General features: G+C 40.6%; 1 protein-coding gene across 1 annotated transcript; it reads left to right on the top strand.

Annotated features, from left to right (window-relative positions):
* The first annotated feature begins 829 nt into the window (after positions 1-829).
* On the top strand, positions 830-6,532 carry spata18 (spermatogenesis associated 18). Its single transcript, XM_079574497.1, has 12 exons — positions 830-1,091; positions 1,782-1,887; positions 2,437-2,552; positions 2,633-2,751; positions 2,851-2,946; positions 3,027-3,161; positions 3,388-3,619; positions 4,591-4,749; positions 4,825-5,000; positions 5,850-5,973; positions 6,065-6,139; positions 6,323-6,532. The coding sequence occupies exons 1-12, from the start codon at positions 1,005-1,007 to the stop codon at positions 6,377-6,379; spliced, it is 1,482 nt and encodes a 493-aa protein (XP_079430623.1). The 5' UTR covers positions 830-1,004; the 3' UTR covers positions 6,380-6,532.
* Positions 6,533-24,015: the final 17,483 nt, after the last annotated feature.

The following is a 24,015-nucleotide window of genomic DNA, read 5'->3' on the forward strand; positions in this document are numbered from 1 at the left end:
CTCAAAATTCAACATCTACATGGAGACAAGCCGGAGACATACCCACTCCCGGTAAAGTTACTGTCAGGTCTTGGGAGAAGAGAGTCGCTCAAAGCAAAGGCTCATGTTTGTATTTCAATTTTAATATTTGGGTAAAATTCTACACGGTGTGGCTTTAAGCAGAGATTTATTTCATTCTATTGCAAGGCTGTGGGAACCCAGGGTGCTGAGGGCGCTGCAGCACCCCCTGGTGGATAATTTGTGAACTGCAGGCAATATCAACCCCTTAACTCCCACATGAACCGAGCACATTTTCTCCAGCTTTACCCCAGTCCAAAAGCTTCTGGGAAAAAGGTGTGAAAATAGCAACAAAACTGAGACGAAAACAAGGATGAAAATGTGAAAAAAGTGAGAAAACATTGACGAAAAAGTGACAAAAAATGTACAAAAAATGACAAAAAATTTACAAAAAAGTGAGAAAAATTTGACGAAAAATTGAGGAAAAAAATGGACGAAAAATGTTAATATACATTTTGTAAGAAGAATAAAAGCAATTTGTTGTTTTTATTTTTCAAGATTATTATTATCATTATGGTAGCCACTGTCATGGGGAAAACTGGGTTAAAAACAACAGCACAGAACCAATTAAAAAGCTCATATCATAGGAAACATCACATGAGTGCAGCTGACCCACCGGTTCAGACTGTTTGGTGTCTATTACCAGTGTGACACTACAATTACATCCCCGGAAGGAACTGCAGAAGACAGACCAACATCAGCAGAGACTACAGTTTTTTTTCTCCCCCCAATGCAGTCTGCGAACTCTACGCTTAGCATCGCCGACTTGGTTGCCACACCACAACTGTCTGAGGCGGTGCTTGGCGTAAAGGGGTTTAGAGAAAGTTGCCAAGCCAGGATTTTTTTTTTTCCCTCTCTGGTCATCCCTTCTGGTTTAAATCCCCTGCGCGCACCTTTTTAACCTGGAAAGGATTAGTTTGCCACTGTTGTTTTCATTTTGACGGGCCATGGCTGACACTTTGCGAAGACTAGCCAACACCTCTTCATTCAGAGTTTTGCAAGACAAGCTCGAAACCTGGCACAGTGACTACCACGTAAGTTCATGAATAAATGATCAGCGACCTAAATCTGACCAGGCCACTTCTGCACTTTGATCTCTTTTGCCAATGTGTGAACCAAATAGGCGGCATTTATGTTTTATTAGCGTTAGCCTTAGCCGATGCTTAGAATCAGAATGGCGCTGGAAAGTATGATTGGCTTTTGTTTACTTGTTAGCATGTAAACTATTGCACAGAATCCAAAGAATCGACAGATGAATTGACAAATATCTGTTTTTTGTTGTATTTAAATGAGTGAGACCGCGTATGTGCGCAATTTTAGTGACTTCGTTAACATCAGTAAAGGAATGCATTTGTGCTTGTTTTGTTAGCCTTGATTTTTAGCCGAAGTTTGGTTGCCATGGACGCCCGTCGCCATGACTACCGGGAGACCTTTCCGAAGATGTATTACTGCAGCGCGAGGATAGTTCAAGTGTATTCACTTCCTGTTTTGCTTGGACTAATCATTTACCTGTATGCTACACAAGCCAAGGCGGAGCCCAACGATAGCATTTAAATAATTAGGTTATAAATTGGAATTATAAAATTATGTATTTATTTTTATATTTTGATATGAAGGTGCAATGAAATAATATTCCATAATTTACTTTGCGTGTTTATTTAAAAAAAAAAAAAAGGCTCTCACGTTTCAATAAAATATAAATTATTACTATATTTTCCCCACAGTTGCAGTCTTGTGACCAGAATTTGAACCGGTGCTGTGAACTGATTGAACTTACAGCAAAAATCCAAGGCCAACTTTTTGCCATCCTCAACTTGACATCCGTAGAAGGTAGAAACATCAGTTTATTCTTCAAGATATACTGTATTAAAGGGGGGAAATTATGCAAAATCGACTTTTTCAAGCTTTACATCATGTTATTATGTCATTCCCTCATTAAAAACATGCCTGAAGTGTTGCCTTGGCACATTCACGTATTTTTGAGTAATCTGTAAAAACTCTGATGGCGGCCATTTTAGGGATAGGTTTGCCTGAGTCCTCCTAGGAACGCCCCCACCTCCTGGAGACGCCTCCGAGCTTTCGTCACCCGCCGAGTAACCAACCACTGCTCCTCAGCAGAACCGATGCCACAGACAGCGTGTGGAGGGGGCGTGTCGGAAAGGGTCAGAGGTTCTTAAAGAGACAGAGGCCTATTTCAATACATTCACTACAGCCATTTTGAGAGAGCAATTTTATACAAGGCAGTTATTCTAATTTACTGCATTGACAGACCAACAGAAGGTTTCGTCATCATTGTAGTGTGCTATAGACTGGTGCTATGTGATTGAAAAAAGCATAATACCCCTCTTTAAGTTGTTTCTAAATACATGATTTTGCCAGGTGGACAGTATGGTGGAGCCGATACTCTTAAATCCCGCTTGCTGCCGTGGCTTGGGAGCTGTTTTTCAATGGCGAGACCATCAGTATCTGACGACACCAGTCTGCAGCTTATGCAGGTAATGTACTCATTTGTAATGTTAAGGTTCAATCAACTAATATTCATCAATATAACAGTCATCTTTCTTTGTCATTGTAGGACTCGGTTGAGAAGGACAGGAAACTCCGGGAGCTCTCTCTGTCCCATGACAGCAACATGCAAAAAATAGAGGCTCAGCTGTGCTCTACTCGGATACAATTAGACTCAGCGAGAGCAGAGTACGTCGGAGTGATTTATATCTGCTAATTAACATTCATGGTTCATTTGTATGTTAAATTGCATTGCATGTCAGTTTCATATTGTGTAATATTTGACAGATTAGCTGATGCTCACGATGAACTGGATGACACCAAAAATAAATCAGCGACCACTTTACTGGCAACTGAAGACGAAATCATACAACTGAGAGCAGAGTAAGTCGTAGCTGCTTTTGATTTGTTTGATTTGATGCTTTCTACGTGGTGTTGTCTAGACTGGCTGGCTTTATTTACAGTCTGCGAGCTGCACATGACGAGCTGGAGATCTATAAGAGGAAGATGAGTGCTATTGACGACTACGAGCGCCAGATTCGTTTACTCAGGGATGAAGTGTCCTACCTCACCACACAGAAGGCCATGCTGCAAGAGAGGTGCTTCATGACACACATCACTATAACAAATTCAATTTTGGTCAAATGTACACACGTCTTATCCAGGTTTTTACTTTTAAACTCAAAGATAATCAGATTCATTCCTTTTTCATTGTTGAAGATGGATAAATAACTATTCTACTCTTGGAATATTCCTCATTCTGATTTAGTTATTATCTTGTGAAACCAACTCATGTATTAGCTTTAAACCTCCCGTCTCATGAAGGTTGGTCAGGAGTCGCTCCCCCAGCCCGCTGCCCAGATTGCCCCGCACGTCCAGTCCCATCCGGAGCGAGTCCCCGACCCGGGCGCAGCTCACACGCTCGTCACGACACGCTCGCCTCGTGTCCCGCTTCAGCGACCTCTACGCCGTGGAGAGACTGGAGGCACAGACCACGCTGCGGCGCTACATCGATGACCTGGAGATGGTCCAAAAAATCATCTTCATCGCAGCTGTGGTATGATATTAGGCAGAACAATAATCTTAATGACCGCTAAGGTGAACTAAAAGCACTATGAGTTGTCTGTTGGTTTTAAAATAAATCTTCTGTCGGCCAAGTTTGTAGGACAAATGGGACAATGTCTACATTTAAGATGAATGTTTAGATCAGTGGTTCCCAACCTTTATTGTCTTGCGTACCCCTTGGGCTTTTCAGTGGTCGTCCGTGTACCCCCTACGTCAAGGGTATTGTAGTTTATTTAGATTAGATTAGATTAGATTTACTTTATTGTCCACCGAGGAGGAAATTTGTCTTTGGTTCATGTAGAAAGTAATTTCTTAAAAGTGGTATTTGTAAGAAAGAGGACAATGCTGTGGTAAAAATAAGCCTAAAATTCTCCCAAAGCAGCACATTTTACTGCAAAATATAGCTTTTCCATTGAAAATGATGTTTAGTTTCCCACTTTTTGAAATCTGAAATAGTTCCAACTAGTAGGTCCTGGAGTACCCCTGGTTGGGAAACACTGGTTTAGATGATGCAGTCTCAGCCCTGTGGTGTCGTGGTTTGGAGGTGCGAAGGTGGAATGAGGACCCAGATGCAAGCAGCCAACCAAAATACTGAAAATACATTTAATGGAACAAATCCAAGGACAAAAATGCAAAAACCAAAAACTCACAAAACTGAACCATGGGCACAGACATGAGACACAGACATGAACGACAATGATCCAACAAAGACAAGGGAAAACAGAGGGGTCTAAATACACAAGGAACAGGGAACAGGGGAACAAGGGGAAGCAAAGCAAAATCACAAGGACAGAACAGACAAGTCAAAATAAAACACTAAGGACAAGGACACCAAGCAAAATCAAGGGGGAACTGAACATAACAGACAGAACCGTGACATGTGGTCCAATCGGATTGCTATATTTGTTAATGTTGTCATATACTGTGTGACATTTTTGATTGGTTTGTAACATCTTCTCATAGGAATCCTTCAACGTAGCAAAGTTTGCGTACCGTCAGTTCAAACTGCGAGTGAGAAAGACCCTGGCTTCAACTCACTTCGGTCCCGAGACTCTGGAGGATGCAGCCGTCGACTACATCGTCCGAAATCTGGACCTGTATGACGTACAGGGCAGCGTTAACGTATGAACGACATCATGAGGATGTTTCAAGCATTAGATTATGACAGTTTTGATTGGTTTGTGTCTTATTCTTCAGGATGTGATCAATGCGATGAATGTGAACCCTCGGATCTCGTTTCCTCCAGAAGTGGACTTTGTGCTGGTCAGTGTTCTGATCAGAGAGGCCTGCAGAGTGGCCTTTGCCATGCAGACGCTGGAGCCGCCGCTCGATGTGGCCTTCGCGAGTGACGGGGAACTGTACAATGAACTCAGGTCAGCGCAGGAGTCTGGGTGCCACAAAAAAAGAATAAAATTATGTCTTAGTTTGGTCCGTTATACAGTCGTAAAAATCAGTCCTGGTTTGTAATTGACTTCCCTGTTTAGTTCCAATTTAGTCAGGTATAAATTAGAAAAATAGTATACAGCATATGCACAGTAGGATAGTCCTCAAAATGGCAATTTAGAAAATGTAAGCTTGGAATTCATTCCAATAGTAGAGAAAACTCTCTTGGTGATTTTTTTTTTCTCAATTGGATAACATTTACCCCTACCTCATTGACTTTGAAGTTTTACCCTGGGAACTCTATGTATTTGGGAGTGAATAAAGCAAATATGATTTGAAATGAAAGGAAATATAGAAAAGAAAGAATCCCCAATGAAGAAGTCTCATATCAACAAAATAAAGCTATAAATTTAAACCTGGCTTGATCCATTATTTATCTATTATTTGTTTATTTGAGCATTATACATTCTGCTCAAAAGGAGTGGGCTGAAGCAAGAAGCTTATGTGCGCCTACCCCCAAATTCACAAAAAACTTGCATTACGTTTTTTTCCCATTCATGTCAGTACTCGACAGCAAAAGAATATATATTTATATATATCTTTAAATTTGAAAATGTTCCCTTTTCACCTGTGTCTCAGGCAGGGGTCTCGCCTTAACAAAGTGTGCCTCCTATGGGCAAAGTTCAAGGTCAATGAGGCAGGAGTAAATGTTGTTTGAATTTGAAAAAAGTTTTTGTGACTATTCAAACAAAATTCAACTTAAAACATAAGAATTAGAAAATTGACCTGGGATTAAGGACCGCCCTAATGACATTTACTTGAAATATCTTCTACGTCAGGTACCGTCGAAGCTATGACTCCGAGTTCTCTGCTCCTCTGGTCCTGTATCACGTGTGGCCGGCTTTGATGGAAGGAGATATCGTGTTGGTGAAGGGTGAAGCCGTCACTCGGAGAGGTGCTATGGTAAGACAGTTCTTTATACGTCATTGATTTCTAATGATCATATGTTTTGTAGTTTACTTGGATAATACGTCTTGTCGTTTGACTTTTACAGTGGACCAGAAGCCGCAGCAGGAGCAGGAGTGCCAGCCCGGTGCGCTCTCGATCCCTAAGTCCATCTCGAAGCCTCGTAAGTTTCACAAACGTCTTATAATCCAACAGCTGTGAAATCTATGGTGACTGAATTGTGTTAATGCTCTTGTAACATGCGCTCGAACTGACCAAAGGGTATGTGAATGCATGTAGTGTTCCGGTTTACTTCACGCAAAACATTCATTTAGATTACATACTAAGCATACTTTTCTGTTCATAGGCGTATAACCTTCGAAGGAGCCTCTCCCCTGAGCGCCTGAGAACGAGCCAATTGTGAACATCAACAAGTCTGATAGTTAAAAACCACAAGTTTAATAAAGTTATGTTTCAGGACTTGTGTGAAATCCAAAGCAAAACCTCTTCACCAACAAACTAACCTGGCAGCTCAGTGACCATGGCCTAGTTTACTTCAGTGATCTGTATTTTATAAAGTCGATAAGTGCAGTGTTTTAGTGAGTACTGTAGTTTTATTGTCATTCCTGCACAATAGCACTTTTAGTCTGGCATTTAAACAAACGATATTGTTCTCTTGTTCCTGTTAGGAATCCTCAGTAGATGTAGCTTCAGGATAAATGGTGCTATTTTTTTTTTTTATATCTTTGATTTTGGTGCTGTCACAATTTTTATTTTCTATTTTGGAAAGTCTAGTTTGTCTTACTATGAATTATGCCTTACGCTTTTACAGATGTAATGTACCGAAGAGTTTGATTTAAGTGATTTGGTTGCACCGATTTCAATTTAATGTGTGTATTTGGTCTTTTTTTAATAAATAAACGCACATTCTGGATAGTGACAGTCGCTTTCTGTAAAGTACTTGATATTTGTTGCAGTGCTGAATTTGAACAGCAGATGGAGCCAGAGCTCTCGTACCGTATTTATTAGCGGTTTCTTCAACCTCAGTCTGAACGTAATTCTGAGTCGGGCCTATCATAATTTACAGCAAGGGTGCCCAAAGTTTTTGTCCCCGAGGGCCAAAATGAAAAAGTGCCTGTGAGTCGCGGGCCAATCATGGCAATGTCAAGCACGAAAAACACATATAACTGCAAATTATAAAGTTACTTTATTTTATTTACTTTAAATGTTTTTTCGATAGCCTACATTTGCATTTGTTTCTATCTATGCAAATAACATGCTATATTAAAACGAATGGTAACTATGGCAAAAGCCTAGTTTTAGTAGAGTAAAATCAACCATTGTTGCAATTTAGTGCAAAAACTTTACCTCATTTGTTAACTCAAAGAAAATGTCACATTAGATTATTTTGAAAGTGTCAATTCAGCATAAATTCTTTTATAAGTCAATTTTTAACATATACTGTTGTTGACGTCAACAACCTTTGCAATAAAAGTTGTAAAACTGTGAAAGTTGATGCTACCACGCTCTGTAATTGATAAATACCAAGACACAACAGTGTTTCCTTAACTTTGTGTAAGGAGTGAAACAGCGCCCCCAAATTGACGCTGGTGGTCAAAAAGTGTATTGCATCCATATTTACCATTGAGAATGAATGGAAGAGAGTTAGTATTAACTGCAGGCAGCGCAAAAGTAGGTCACTCTCTGGCAGGCCAACAGAATTGTTTCGGCGGGCCAAATTTGGCCCGCGGGCCCCACTTTGGGCACACCTGGTTTAAAGGTATTTGTCTGTTTAAAGGTGTGAGCCCTTAGAATCTCGACAATACAAGTTGCTGCTCATCATCACTGCACAGTCGAGGGCATTCAACATAACCCAAATCTAATTTCTTCTGGCCTGGAGAGCTTCTATAGGCCTGTGAAACACCTCGTTTGAGCTAAGATTTTTACTTGTGTTTTACTTGGTTGTTGTCACTTTTTTGGTCGTATTTTTCATGCTTTTTTGTCATGTTTTCGTAACTTTTTTTTGTTGCATTTTCATCATCGTTTGCACTTTGTTTTTGTCGCTATTTTGACACACAGATCCGTGTTCAATGCATTCAAACATTCAACTGTTTGTATTTCAGAGAGGTTATACTGTGCCCCACACCTTTATTTAGTTTGGAACCATGATGCCAGCTCTGTCACGCAATACATGTTGAATTGTGTGGAATTATTAAGATTGCAGTGAAAAGTACCATGGTGGTGATGTGTGCTGGTGATGTGTGCCAATAAAACGAGAAGCCTGAGGGCCACCAAAAGTTGGTCTGAGGGCCACACGTTGGCCATACCTGCTCTAGATATCAAAGTGAAGCAGGCTGTAATCTTTCAGTATTTGGTTCAAATGCAGCAGCGACTATACCTTCTATGGCTTCACACAAATCCCTGTGATGGCAACGTGAGTCACACGATTAATAGAGTGACTAAGCAGAAGATGGAAGCCAGTGTTTACAGCCATAACAGCCCACGAGTAACCCCAGAGTGAAAATAAAACACATCTGGAGTCTAGAGGGACGGACTCTTGACTCCACATCATATGAGAGCGGGGACAACCAAATTTACAAGCAAAATCAGAGTGTATTTCATGTATCAGTCTTAATGCTTAGTGTGTATTACCAGAGACAATCCCGCCCTATTCCCAGACAGTGAACACCCAGGGGCGACTCCTCTGGCCCAGCTGCAGCCGGTTGAGGTCCGGATAGTGAGGACAGGGATTTAGGATGTAAACTGTGACTAAAAGCAACTCCAACAGAGACCTGAGAGTGTGGATAAACGGTTCCTTCCTATTCCAGAGTCAGCAACACAAAGTTGTCAGAGTTTTATGTTTTATTTGTCCCCATACAGTTGTATCTGAAGATGATTTTCACTTCCTTTTCTGGAAGGTCCACAAAATTGCTGGATACATAAATTGTAAGTTTAATCTGGGTTTAGTTTAGTAGCTCAGAATTAAAGGCCCCATACCAGATTTTTCGGGGAGGTTTACAAACAATGGGAAGGGGCGTATTCATTTTTAATTGTTAGTTGTGGACCGTCATTCATTACGACATCTCTACCATCTCAAGTCATGAAGAAAATAGCAATACGGTCACGGTTCAGCTGCAGATAATTGTTTATTATACAAAGATGGGCGACATAATCAGAGACGTTTATGATCTGATTTAACCCCCACCTTATCCGAGCACATTGTTTCAGTTCGGCATTACCCAAATCTAAAAAGTTTCTTGGAAAAAGTGTCAAAATAACAACAAAAAAAGTGATGAAATGCATCAAATAAGCGACAAAAACGCAAAAAAGTGAGGAAAAAGCTGACAAAAAAGTGATGGAAAAGCATGAATAAAAAGATAAAAAACAACAAAAAAGCCACCAAAACAGTGAGGAAAAAGCATAAAGTAGGATAAAGCAGCAAAAAAAGAAAATAGTTGCAGAAGAAAAACATGAAAAAGCAACAAAAAGAGATGAAAAAGCATTAAAAAAAATTCTGACAGACATGGAGGACACTGCCATTGAAATGAATGGAGAGCTGCTGCTGTTTTCAGGCTTTAGGCCCTATAACTATTGTAAAAATATGTGAATTCAAAATCTGATGAATGTGCGTGTCAAGGAGGTCCTCTGGGATGGATACATAATAATGGTTTCATATCTGAAGCACAAATGAAGTCGGTACAAAAGGTCAAAGACAGAAAACATGGAGGATCGGCTCATGTCCATTGAAATGAATGGGATTTTTCTTGGAAAAAGTGTCAAAATAACAACAAAAAAAGTGATGGAAAAAGCAGCAAAAAAGTGATGAAAAAAAAAACAAAAAGCTGATGAAAAAGTGATGGAAAAGCATGAAAAAAAAGATGAAAAACAACAAAAAAGCCACCAAAAAAGTGAGGAAAAAGCATAAAGCAGGATTAAGCAGCAAAAAAAGACAAAATAGTTGCAGAAGAAAAACATGAAAAAGCGACAAAAAGAGATGAAAAAGCATAAAAAACTGTCGAAAACATAAAAAAAAAACACCAAACAAGTGTGGAAAAAACAGCAAAAAAGGACAAAAAAGTGATAAAAAAAAGCATAAAAATAACAAAATAAATGGACTAAAAAGTGATGGAAAAGCATGAAAAAAGATGAAAAACAACAAAAAAGCCACCAAAACAGTGAGGAAAAAGCATAACCCCCCCCGACAAAAAACTACAAAAACGCAAATCTAAAACCACCAAAAAAGTGACCAAAAAGCAGCAAAAATGGACTAAAAAGTGATGAAAAGCAACAAAAATGCAACAGAATTGTGACAAAAAAAGTTAAACATGGCAAAGAACTGTGTTATCCTGGCCTAGCCTGTAAACTCTTCAGTCAAGAAGCTTTTCGATTTGGTTAATGTGAAACTAAAATGTGTTCGGGTCAGGTGGGGGTTAAGAGGTTAAGAACAACCACTAACTTTGATGCATTGACGAAACTGGCGCCATTTTTTGCTGAATGCAGTCAGTTTGAGTATTGCAGTCGTTTGATATCTTACAAACTGGCCAGGCCCCCAGAAAGCACAAAATCGCCCTTGGGTCAAAAAATTTAGCCCTTACATTTATTAAAACCAAGGGCTTTAATGAACATAGATTTAAAAGAGTTTGAGCTCACTTTTCAGCCAAGGAGCGCAGACCCAAAGGCCAGTCATAGAGAGCATCCTCATTATTCAGAGCTGTTGTAGAAAAATCCCACGTTGATTCATTTCACACTTTCCTTCAAACACTTTTAACACATCATTACAGACTTTGGAGCCATCGTGACGGTGTTGAGTGACTGGTTTAACGTCAGCAGGTTTAGAAAAAGAAAGGAAACTGAAGTGTTCCCAGGAAATACCTGAGTGCTATGAACCTAAATTAGCCTGCTTTTTTTGGTTTGCCAGAGGTGCAATGTTGTGGCGGACCTAACTCGCCTTTTTAAAATCAACTTGGCACATCTGGATTATGTGATTAATGGAGGAAACAGGAGTACAGTCACGGGGCAGACTGTGCAGGTGTGGGTTAGTGCTCTGAAGGGACCACTTACTTTCAGTCCACATTGAACTCGCACGGAAACATGAGATTACACTTTATAGCAAACTCGTGTCCGACCATGGATGGGAGGTGAGTTATGAAGAATAAAAAAGACCTGAAGGAACAAAGTCTTGGTGTGGTAAGTGTGGCAATTAGTGTATAAATAGTAGGTCATGGAAACCTGCCTGGCTCAGGTCGGCCATGTCGAGTATATTTATGGATGATTTGTGGTGTAAGGAACACACAGACTCTAAACCAAGGCACAGGAGCCTATTGTGGAGCTACTGTATGTAAAATAACTGCATAATCTCCATAGGACTGTCAGTAGCAATGATGTGGTTAAATGTCAGTGGCAATGATGTGGTTAAAGCCTAACTGAGTAATGTTTCACCTCCAAAAATAGACTCATTGCGGGTATTGTTTCTGTTGAAGAATCCTTCAAAGATGTGCTTTTACTCTGCTGGGAGTGGGACATCACCGACGATTTGATATTGTAGCGTCACAACATATAACCTGAAATTCTACAGGTTCACAAACTAGGATTTTTTCTCGGTGCTGATATGCAACATGAAACATATAACACAGAATCTAGATAAAACTAAGCTATAAAACTTTAAACTATAAGGCTATAGGGGGCATGCATAAGAATATTAAATAAATAAGATGAATAAAAAAGGTAAAATACTTGTAATTGTACAGATGTATTGGTATATATTAGCCCAGTGCTCCGGTCTCTGCACTGGCTTCCTGTCACTCAGAGAATAGACTTTAAAACAGCTCTGCTTGTCTACAAGTCTTTTCATCGTTTAGCACCAAAGTACATCTCTGACATGTTAGAGCCGTATGAACCATCTCGGGCCCTGAGAACTGCAGGGAGGGGCCTCCTGGTGGTTCCCAGAGTCAATAATAAACACGGTGAGGCTGCGTTTCAGTTTCATGCAGCTAAAATCTGGAACAGTCTTTACGAGGATGTGAGACAGGCCTCAACTCTGACAATGTTCAAATCCAGGCTGAAAACAGTTCTTTTTGCCCATGTATATGACTGAAAGTATTTTATCTGCACTCTTGCCTTTTACTGTAATTGATTAATTGTATGTTGATGTCCAGAGGAGAAGGAGCGACAAAACAGCAAGTGAACGAGCAAGTAAAAATAGTGCTCAAGACAGAAATAGTGCTCAAGACAGAAATAGTGCTCAAGACAGAGCGAGTCCAAACAAGACTTAAAAATAGTGCTCAAGACAAAGAATCTAAACAAGACTTAAAAATGCATATAACTGAAAGTATTTTATCTACACTCTTGCCTCTTACTGTAATTGATTAGTTTTATGTTAATGTTTTTATTGATTCGATTTGCTTTCTTGTATTTATGCAACTGTGAAGCACTTTGAATTGCCTTGTGTATGAATTGTGCTCTACAAATAAACTTGCCATGCCTTGCCTTATAAAGTGATAGCAGCTGATCTAAGCGTGGGCAGACCACACAGTGCAATAGGGCAGAACATCACTTTCAAAGCCCTCCATAATTTGGCCCCTCCATACCTCACCGACCTCCTCCATCATCCCACTCCATCTCGCTCCCTCCGCTCCTCCAACGCCAACCTCCTGTCCCTCCCCTGTAAGACCAAACGCCGAACCTGGGGAGACAGAGCCTTCTCCATCGCCGCCCCCACACTCTGGAACTCACTGCCCCAACCGCTCCGTGCCTGTTCTGACCTCCCCACCTTCAAGAAAGAACTCAAAACCCACCTCTTTAAAAAGGCTTTTAATGTCGAGTAACTGCCCTCTATTTCTCATGTGCTCATTTTTATTTTATTATTGTTTTTCTGTGAAGCGTCTTTGAGTGTCTTGAAAAGCGCTATACAAATAAAGTGTATTATATTTATTATCATGGGTCTTGTTTTTTTGTTCCTGAGTCTGATGGCGGAGGGGTTCATGGGTCTTGATGGACCGTAGCCTCCTGCCTGAGGGGAGAGGGGTGAACAGTCCATGTCCAGGGTGAGAAGGGTCATCTGTGATCCGACCCACACGCCTCCGGGTCCTGGAGTTGAGCAGGTTTTTTTCTTTAACCGGTTTGTAGCACCGGGGAACCACACGGTGATGTAGGAGGTGAGGATGGACTCGATGATGGCCGTGTAGAACTGCACCAGCATCTTGAAGAACATCCTCTGTTGGGCCTATTATCGGGTCATTCCTCATTAACAGCACAGGACAAAAAAAACAAGGGAAGTCAATGTAATGTTAATATATCATTTCAGATTATATCCTGAGAAGTGAACAGTGAAGGAACCTCTGGAGAGACTTGGATGGAAGCAATGAACAAAACCAACCAGCAGATGGCAGTGTAATACAAACTATCTCTCAGTAATAAAACCTGGGTCAGGACATGTCTATGTGTGAAGCTAAAGTGACATGTGATATCTTAACTAAACAATTAAAACTGGGACGCCTTATTCAAACACAAAAGGTGATGCCGGATGTACCACAGAAAAGAAACAATGCTCTTATTGAATAAATCTGTGCTTTCCAGAATATTAGAGTATACTACATAAAAGCCTTAACAAAATATGAAATTGCTCTTAACTTGTAAACCTACAGGACAAATGGGAAAAAGGTTTTAGCTGTATCTGATCTGACAATGCAGGTTAATAATGAACCGAACAGAGTAGTGAATAAAACCTCCTGAAAATTGCAAATGCTGTAGGTCTGTACTTCTTTCAATTCATATTACTGATATTAAACATCTGGAAAAAAAGGAACATACACACTGGAGTTATTTGCAAGGCTTCCAGAATGTTTAACCAATAACAGGCAACATTTGTGAGTTTACAATTGCCACTGCAGTGTGAATGAAAGTAATACTCCAAGTCTGAGTCCTTTCACCGCAGCTGAATACCACAATCAGATTGACTCTCATTTTACACTGTGATAATAACTCATCTCTCTCATTCAACAGGAGTCACATGTAGAGCCGGAGGTGCACGTGCTCGGCCACTGGACTAACCAAGACTCAACAAACTCAAGACTCAAACAGACTAATCTGGGTTTATAAGACAATGTCTGAAATAGAAAGACTATGCAGACCAATGTTTTACAAATGCGTTGAATTTAACTCTAGTGTATTTTTAGGTTGTGGTGACATCACACATTCAGAGGTCCACATGATTCCTGTGATGTCTTTTTTTTGGGTGGGGGGTCCATTTCCCCATCATTGCTGAGTAAACATCGTTAGAGGCCCATTTCAGTTACCAGGGAAAAGAACGTTTATAGGAACCACTTAATTAGTACCATAATATTTACAGAATGAAGTTTCTCTGTTAAAGTATTTATAGAAATCCGTTTCAGTTGAGGTAGTGAGTGACAGCGGTTGTACTCTGAAGTTTAAGTGTACACTTTTGGGAAAAATGCACACCCATGTCTTTATTGCTATGACTGAAAATAAATAAATAAATAAATGCACGGTGGCTCAGCGGTTAGAGCTCGTGCTTCACAGCCAGAAGGTTCTGAGAGTTCGATCCTCGGACAGACGGGGCCTTTCTGTGTTTGCATGTTCTCCCCGTGTCTGTGTAGGCTGTGTGTGTTTCCTCCGAGGGCTCCAGTCTCCCCTATCAGTAAAAACATGAGTGTATGAGTGAATGTCAGAGTGTATGAGTGGTGGTGGTCGGATGCAGGCCCACCTTAATGTACCCATTGGCCCCGGGGCTTAAACAGAATTGTAGGCCCCCACCCCTGCTCAGCGCAAATCCTAACTCTAAATCCCACAAAAAACCTACCCCTGCTACTCCTACGTGTATCCCTCTGGGCCAGGTAGGGTGTGCCTCCTCCAGGTGCACACATAGGAGCCTATCACAATCGTCTCATACCGCAAAGTGAAGTGACTGACATGAAAATAAATGAATCACCTGACTTGTTTTCCCTTCATTCTGATAGGCCCTTGACTATGGTGGGCCCCTGGGTTCCAGCCCCTGCTAGCCCGTTGGATAAGGCGGCTCTGATGGCAGCAGTGGTTAAAGCAGCGAACCATCACCGGGTATAGGGGTGGGCAATTCATTTTCATAAGGGGTCACATGAGAAGCCTGGATTGAGTCGGAGGGCCGCACCAACAATAACTCAAACTTATATTGGGATATAAGTATAATAAATGGGGTGTGTGTGGGGGGGGTCCATAAACAAAAGCTCCAAAATAAAATAAAACGTTTTTTAAAGGGAAAATACATTGAGGACTTTTTTTCAATAAATGAATAATAATGAGCCTGGCAGGACTGTAGCCTCATAAAAACAGCTTACACTTATTGCACTTTACAAGCCTGTGTCACAAGCCTCTGCTACATTGTGTCAATATTCATTCGCTGCCCATGGGCCCCTCCTGGAACCGCCATCTTAGCGTGGTGGAGGGGTTTGAGCGCCCGAATGATCCTGGGGGCTCTGTTGTCGGGGCTTCGTGCCCCTGGTAGAGTCTCCCAGGGCAAACAGGTCCTAGGTGACGGGTCAGACAAAGAGCGGTTCAGAAGCCTCTTATGAGAGACCAACGGGCCTGATTTATCGTGAGGCCGTCCTCCCGTGGACCCACCACCTGCAGGAGGAGGTGCAATGTGATTTGGGCAGCTTCAACAGCTGCCCCCACGACCTGGCAACGGAAAAGTGGAAAAAAATGGATGGATGGATGCCCAGGGGCAGACTGTCCATTTCCCAAGTCACACAATGTGTTGTTTATATCCTGATTTCTTATTATGTCAGCGCCCTCTGCTGGACACCTGTGGAATTCTTTCCTTTTATTCTTGTTTAATCTGCCCCCTAGTGGCTGGAGTGAGCAATTTGGTAATAAATAATTAAAAAAAAATCATAACTCGGCTCAGGAATGGGCTAAAGACTTACTTTTTTTGACATACTTATGAATTTATGCTCTACAACTTGTGGGCCGGACTGAATCATTTCGCGGGCCGGATGTGTATCTACTTACTTTTCTTCTTTCTGCTTATTTGGACATTACCTTTGTTGGACACTACATTCGCCTGAACATTACATTGTTTAGTTTATTGTTTACTTTCATTGCTTCCATGTTTGGTGCAGCCCTGTGAGACAACTGTTGTGATATTGAGCCATGAAAAACTATTCATTGATTGGTTCTTGCTGTAATGTTACATATTTTTTTTACACTAAAGCATTGTATAACTGGGTCTGTTCAGAGGCAAGGACTCCCTTTGATTAAATAAAAACGTTCTCAAGAGAAACTACAATATGACCTTTCACTTCCGTAGCGACTTCCATTGACCACCTAGAGACAAGAATTTGGTCAATGTTTAGCTTCGTCCGGTAACGACTTCAGAGGCATTTCATCTGGAGTGTAGATATGATTTCACTGTCGGGGAAGCCGTGACATTCATTTACCAGGTTTTACAGGACGCTGCTGCTGTATAAGGCAGTGTGGATAAAGCTCGTAACTTTGACACACCACAGGACCTGTCTCCGGCCGGTCCCACTGGGTTACCATGTTATAGTGACTGCAACGGAGGAATTTACATCCGCTTTATTTTTAGCATCAGCCACAAGGATAATTACCAAGGAACGGCATGCTGTCACATTTGCCTGGTAATTGTCACTAAAATAGCTGTGACTAAGACTCGAAAATGGCTGTAAATGTTTGAAGCGTCAGTGGAGCACAGCTTGCTTTATGTTTATGCAAAGAGGGTGGGACGGTGTCAGTCAGCTTTTGCAATATCATGCCGTGTTTGCAAGATCGCCTATAAAAAGAAGCACTTCTGTTAAAATATACAAGCTCTTAGTTTGTTGCTGAGCTGGACTTAACTCAGACTTGACTATGAAGCAAAGTTCAGGTTTATTTTTCTAACTACAGCCAGTCACCTGGACTTCATGATGCACCATAGGATAATGGCTTATATTTATATTGCACTTCACAAGCTTGACAAGCCTCTCAAAGTGCTTCACTCCGGATTCCTGGCTCCACATCACAGAGATGGATCCCGGAGCGCCGGCCAATGGGCGCTGGCTGCTCTGCTTTATGACCACGACACTGGGGGCCGCCATTGCTGTAGCACCTCCATATCGCCACTAGGCCCCCATTGAAAAGCATTGGAGTTAGACACCTTAAAAACAACTTTGACGCCTGGTTTCAATTTTTTCAACACTAGACTAGGCTAGATATTCCTCCTGAGATAACGCTGGGTTAGTCACAATTTAAGAAACCAGGCTGGTTTTCTTAAGAAGAATTTTTGAAATCTCGTACTTAATGAGGGTCGGACTGTTAGCATTGGAGCAGCGCGAGCTACACGTCACGCAAGGGCGGAGTCTACAGTGAAAATCCCGCCCGTATGTCCTTTTTAGGAACATGCTTCGTCAGAGCTGGGGAGGGGGAGCCTGTAAATCCGCCATGAATTCCCCCAGGACCGTGGTCATTATGGTAAACGGGGAGGAGTGAGCAGAAGTCGTCCATTATTTTTTACAGTCTATGGCGCCGGCCCACGCTGGCAGCTCACTGCTCCAATGGTCGCCCCAGCAGCATTGAGGATGGGTCAAGTGCAGAGAATGAATTTCCCTACGGGGTTTAATAAAGTATACCTTAACCTTAACCTAATCTGAATAATTCACTTCCCACACTCCATTGCGGTCAGAGACTTCAGCCACCGCTGCCCTGGGGTAGACTGACAGAAGTCTGCACCACCCTCTACTAACACCAATAACCTGTTCACATGTGCCTTTAACCTGTGCTTTTTCTCCAGTTCAGCTTCTGTAAGGTCACAGCCTCTAGGCCAGTGAAACACCTCATTTGAAAGCTAAGACCTACAAAACTATCAAAATGGATATTTTTTCTCACGTTGCCGTCACTTTTTGGACATGTTTTCCATATTTTTTTTGTTACCTTTCTGTTGCACTTTTCGTCACATTTTTGTCACTTTTCTGCAATGGTGGAAGAAGTGCTCGATATTCTTACATAAGTGAAAGTGCAGATACAGGACCAAAAATGTACTTAGGTAAAAGCATCTGATAACATTTTTACTGAAGTGAAAGTAAAAAAGAATGCATTGTAAATGTACTTTCTAAGTAAATATATAAATAAATAAATATGCATGATTTTAAATCATTCGAATCAAACCAGGTCTAAAGGAGTAAACCACTAACTTAAAACAGGAACTAAACCAGGTCTAAACCAGGTCTAAAGGAGTAAACCACTAAACCAGTTCATTGGAAAGGTCACTTTGAAAATAAAATACTTTTACTTTTAACTCAATTTAAAAAAATGTAGTGGAGTAGAAAGTACAGATACGGGCTCTAAAATGTAGTGAAGTAGAAGTAAAAAGTATTCATCATAAAATTTACTTAGGTAAAGTAAAAGTATCTATAAATTGTACTTTTTACTTAATTACTTTGCACCACCGCTTTTCTGTTGCTTTTTTTGGCTTAGGGTTTGCGTTTTTCATCACTTTTTAAACACGTTTTCGTCGCTCTATTGTTGCATTTTCATCCTTGTTTTCGTCTTGCTGTTGTTGTTGCAATTTATTTTTTTCAAGCAGCTTTTATTTTATACAAACTGGAGAAAAGGCGCTCGGTTCAGGTGGGGCTTAAGAGGTTTCAATTGTTTGATAGCTGCTCTTAACTTAACGCCCTGTACTGCATATTTGCATGGCTCGAAAAGCATTTTATAGATTTCCCCTGTGCCATCAGACTCAAGCAGATCTGCTGCCTTTTCTACATTTGTAAATAAACCATTCCTGCCGCTGTTTGTCGGGACCTATTTATTGTGTATATTCAGAGTTTAGCTAATCATACTACATCCTATTCATTTTTCAACCTATTTGACGTATTTCTTATCTTTGTTATATACTGCTACTTGATTTATTGCTAGTTTTACAAATACATTGCTATTCTGTGACTATACCTTCACTGACAATGGCATTAAAGCCCATTCTGAGATTTGAAATGGCAAACTTTTGGTTGTAAGATGACTGTGAAATCCCCTCCACAGGCTCTATAACAGAGGACATTCAATCTGATACAACACAGTAACATTGTCTTGCACACTCATCCCTTCTTAGACTTTGTATTTGTTTTCATCCACTTGGACTCAACTTTAACTTTGTGTGTGACTCAAGCTTGTCCTGGCTCTTCTTTGGACAATGAGGGATTCAAGCTCTCCTTTATCTAAAACGCTAGTCATCATATAATGGCTCGAAGACTCACCGACCTTTTCTCAGAAGCCATTGTTACAATATTGTATCATCTTCATTATTGAGTGTTTGTCCCCCCCCTGTAACTCATCTCTGCCGGAGGTCTAGTGCTTCTCAGAAAGGACTGGCATCTTTTCACAGAAGCTCGGAGCAAGTCTGACACCCCCCCGCCGTCCCTCGCTTCAATGTCTTCAAATAAACGTCCACAAAGAAAACATGGTCAGTGCCCACCTAATGATACTGAACCGAAGCCGGGTCAAAACGCTTACTGTTGCATAATGAAACAGCTCTGACCAACAGTGCCAGTAAAATCTGAGGGATTTTAATGCGCTGCCGGCCAATCGACGGAGGAGGAGGAGGTGAGAGTGTTTAATTCATGTGGGGCTGAGGAAGCTAATGAAGGGGGTCTGCGTAATTATGCGCAATCAGGGTAATGAGTAACTGAGGACTTCCCTTGAAGGTGGAGCGGTGACGCAGAAAACATGACTCAAGAATAATGACAAAATTACATGTTTTGAGCTACGAATTGTGCAGTAGATTTGCAGCTGAATTAGTAGCAGCTGATAAAAAAGTTTGAATGGAGGAGTGATATAAACATAATAATACCCTCTGTAAAGGATGTTAAAGAGGGGTTATTATGCTTTTTTCCATCACATAGCACCAGTCTATATCACACTACAATGATGACGAAAACTTCTGTTAGTCTGTAAATGCAGTAAATTAGAATAACTGCCTTGTAAAAAATTGCTCTCTCAAAATGGCTGTAGTGAATGTCTTGAAATAGGCCTCTGTCTCTTTAAGAACCTCTGACTCTTTCCGACACGCCCCCTCCACACGCTGTCTGTGGCATCAGTGGGGAGGGGGTTCTGCTGAGGAGCAGTGGTTGGTTACTCGGCTGGTTATTGACGGAAGTGAGCGGGGGGAAGTCGTAAATATACCATCTTATACTCACTACTGCCACCTCAGGTCATACACGTAACTGCACCTTCTATATTAAGCTCGTGCATGACGGCAATTCGGACCCGAAGCAACACCTTTTTGAGAGACAGTGCAGGATTTTAGAGGCAGTTGTCGTGAACAGGTCTGGGCTCATTCTACACATTAGGACATTGTTGGAACATGTAGGGGGAGGAAAATACATCATTTTAACATGTTTAAACTCTGTATAGTCCCTTTAAATAGAAGAACCATCAAAACTATAAAAATTATAAGAGCAGTTCACAGAATTTTCTAATATTTTGTATCGTTTTTCTTCTTATATCTGTGCGCTTGTCAGTAGTTGGCACATGGCTGATTACTCTTCTTCATGCTTTTAACCTATTAATATTTACATTTTTGAATTTTCTGAGAAGTCAGAGCATAGCCTTGACTGTGAGCGCCGTATGTATATTAGACACAGGTCACAAAACATGGAAAAAACAAACACTGAAGTCTCCCACGTGATTTACACATTCTTTAGCCAACACATCCAACACAAAATGTAATATAACTTTTCTAATCCACATCAATTTTAGCCTCAGTTTTAGTCTTGCTTCAGTATTTCTTAATGTCTTGCTCAGACAAAATGTAAAAAACAAATTGCACATGAAATTTGAAAGCTACGTTCAAGACATCGCTCTAATGCGCAGCGTACTAACAATGGTTATAACTGATAAATAATGAACAATAGGCCATTTCTAGCCAGGAAGTAAAGTTTATTCATAAAGCGCTACGGCTGCTATTGCTTTCAAACCTTTGGAGTGCCACATATTTTCTGCGGTACTTGAAGCGATAACGAGATATTTCCGCTTCAGAACGCCTAAAGTAAATATGGATTTGGCACTCACACCCAGTAAACAAACAGGAAGCGACTCGGACACTTGCTCTGCACACACCTGACAATGAGACACTGCTGTAGTGAATCTGTGCCCCGCAGCCTTTCCCCGAGATCATTTGGTCTCAGAGAAGCTCTTGCGCACAGCGGTGTCGCTCTAATGATGTGACAGAGGAAGTGACTATAGCTCCTGACATCCACCTACACAAGAAACACACACACGTTAGCTTATTGTCTTTTTCTTTTTCTTTTTATTGTCATTGAACAAAGAGAGAAAGCCCCAAATGAATCGTCCAACTGTGGTTCTTCAAGGTAAAGCATCAGAGCTAAACAATAAAGTGCACTTTCAGTTTTTACAGCCAAATTTCTGAACATTTCAAGACTTTTTTTTTCTCTCTCTCCCTTTCCCAGAAGCTTCCAGTCGTCGTCACAGTCAGGTTTACAGATACAATGTAAGTACAAGTGCAATGAGCGTCCTACAGAGGGTTTGTGCATACGTTTGAATGGAAGATCGGACCCTCGTCTTTCCTAAACTGGCTCAGAGGAAATTGTGTTAGCGATGATTGTGTGATTGTAAAGACAGCACAGTATCTCAGCTGGGCTTACAGGCGCAGGGCAATACATTAATGCAACGCAAGAGCAAATATGGTTTAACGCTCTCAGCTCGTTGCAGTTCAACATAAACAGAAAAACATGTTGTTGGAGGTGCATTTGTATTATTTATCTCACTTTAAAGTGCATATGACACACACGTTTTTTGCTTAAACATAATTAGTCTTGCTAAAGATTGTACCCAGCTTTCTCTAGTTTGACAATTTTTGTGACGTTTATGGTTTCATGCCCTTATTGGGACACTGACAGGAAGTGACATAGAAGAAGGACAACAATTTTAAACTGTTGCCGTGTCAACCATGTTAAGTCAATGGGAAATGAGTCAAACTGCTGTTAGATACAGATGGCATCTCTGGCATAGCCCATATATGGTCATGTTTGAAAACCGTTATGGGGGAAAACAATTGAGAAAAATCAAAACTTTGTCTAATTGTTCAAAAACTACTTTAACAAATGCTGAATTGTGAATATAGTTTTCTACTAAATAAAGATACAAAGACGTAGAGGGGAGCAAAGTGGTTTGACAGGCCTAAAAATACATAAATAACAGAGAATGCTAACATAATGCTTCATGTTAGCATCGCGCTAATCCTAATGCTAGCTAGGGCCAGCTACGACTGCCGTTTTTTCGCTTCTACTGAACAATCTGCTGTGAATAAATATCCATATGGACCTGATTTAGACTTGACTTTATTTGTATGTGATATAGAAGTTTATATTTCACCAGAAAATGGCTGAAAAGAGTGAAAAATTGTGTTTCCCAAAAGATTCTATTTCCCCCCTCGGCGAAGCCACGCCCCCTTCTATGACGCGATGCCGTCTGTATTCATGGAACTTTGCCCTTATCTTCCTGTCAAATAAAAATAACTTTTCTGCCCAACATTACCGCATTAAAAATTCACTGAAACTAAATAATTATGCAACTGATGAACTTGCAACTGATGTTTTCCTTCTAAATAAGTCATATTTTCAAAACCTTTAACCTTAAAAACTTTAAAGAACACCGCATAACATTTTTTGGGTTGTACTGTTACCAGCAATAAAAAGCTCCTCATGACCCATAATCCAAAATGTTACACAGTGTGCATAGCCTACTTAATTAACACTTTATTGTAACTACACACTTGTAAGCATTTGTACATTCATAAATACAGGAACAAAGCATTCCTCATCATTTCTTAATCATTGTTAAACACAAAAAGGGACTTGTCTAAACGCTTTCCCCAACATTGATAAAACCAGACACTGGGGTCGTGCAGAGTTACTACGGCAACACACACAGCATCTACTCAGGTGCTTATAAATGAATGAGAAATGATTAGAAATGCTTTGTAAATGCTTTATACATGAGGAATCAAGTATGTGCCAATGCTTTACAAACTCAATAGTGTGTAATTGAATAAAGGTTTGATAATGTTTGGCATTTTGCTAAAATTCAGTCACAAAATGTCACTTCACTGTATTTGGTTTACCCTTTGGTCTGCTGTACTTTTTGTTTACAGTTTTGTTTGTAATATTTGTACATGGTGTGCCCTATATCTTTCACTTAGATCTTTTATTTTAATTTTAGCACGGTCAAAAGCGAAGTCCAGCAATAGCTTAATATACTGACATGCGCCTGTAAGCCAGCATCTTTGCAATGAGCAGAACGCGCCTAAAGATCTTTAAAAAAATATGTTCCTATTTCCAGGAGTGGCTTTCTCTACATTATATATGGTACAGTTTTGCATTTTACAAAGAAAAAAATAATATTTTGTTAAAAGTATTGGATCAGGTTTGGCACATAATCCTTCACAGACTCCGCGATAGAGAAATTAGTGCATTTTGCTCTCGTCTCTAAAGTCCGATTCACCGGAACAGAAACACACACAACTCTACGCAAACCAAGCCTCCTACCAACTATTAACAACGAGATGATTCAGACAGGAATGTAAAAAACAGCCCTGAAAAAGAGACCACTGCAAAATGATTTGTCTATACAGGGGAATAAAGCTTTCGTTGGAAATCTTTGCATCTTCTTCTTCTATGTAAAATTGTGGGACCTCTTGTTTTTGTTGTTCGTACTCCAAAAAAAGCATAAACTATGAACTTGCAATGTCAGATTCAAGGATACATTTGCAGCGGTCTCTTCTGTTTTCATCCAAAGCTGTGCATGGAAACAGCAGAAGATACAAGACATGGCAGCAAACCCTGGGAAAGACCTTATAAGTGAACAACATGGTGGGAAAATGCATCCGTCTCCAAACCTCACTTCTGATGACGGTAACACAGAAAGACACGTCTAAACTGTAGCTAACCCAAAGAGTTTGTGGAAGATACCGTGAGATGAGACAGTCCCGGCTGCAGTGGTGGAGTATTATTAGCAAAAGGGTTTCACCACTGCAAAAATAAAAAATAAAACATACAA

This window comes from Gobius niger, assembly GCF_951799975.1.
Source record: "Gobius niger genome assembly, chromosome: 17".
Taxonomy (NCBI): Eukaryota; Metazoa; Chordata; class Actinopteri; order Gobiiformes; family Gobiidae; genus Gobius; species Gobius niger.

Bases quoted from the DNA above. Each gene is read 5' to 3' on its own strand.
- spata18 (XM_079574497.1), top strand. From the start codon at position 1,005: ATGGCTGACACTTTGCGAAGACTAGCCAACACCTCTTCATTCAGAGTT. The intron at 2,752-2,850 runs GTACGTCGGAGT...AATATTTGACAG, and splicing joins TTAGACTCAGCGAGAGCAGA to ATTAGCTGATGCTCACGATG. The intron at 3,162-3,387 runs GTGCTTCATGAC...CGTCTCATGAAG, and splicing joins AAGGCCATGCTGCAAGAGAG to GTTGGTCAGGAGTCGCTCCC.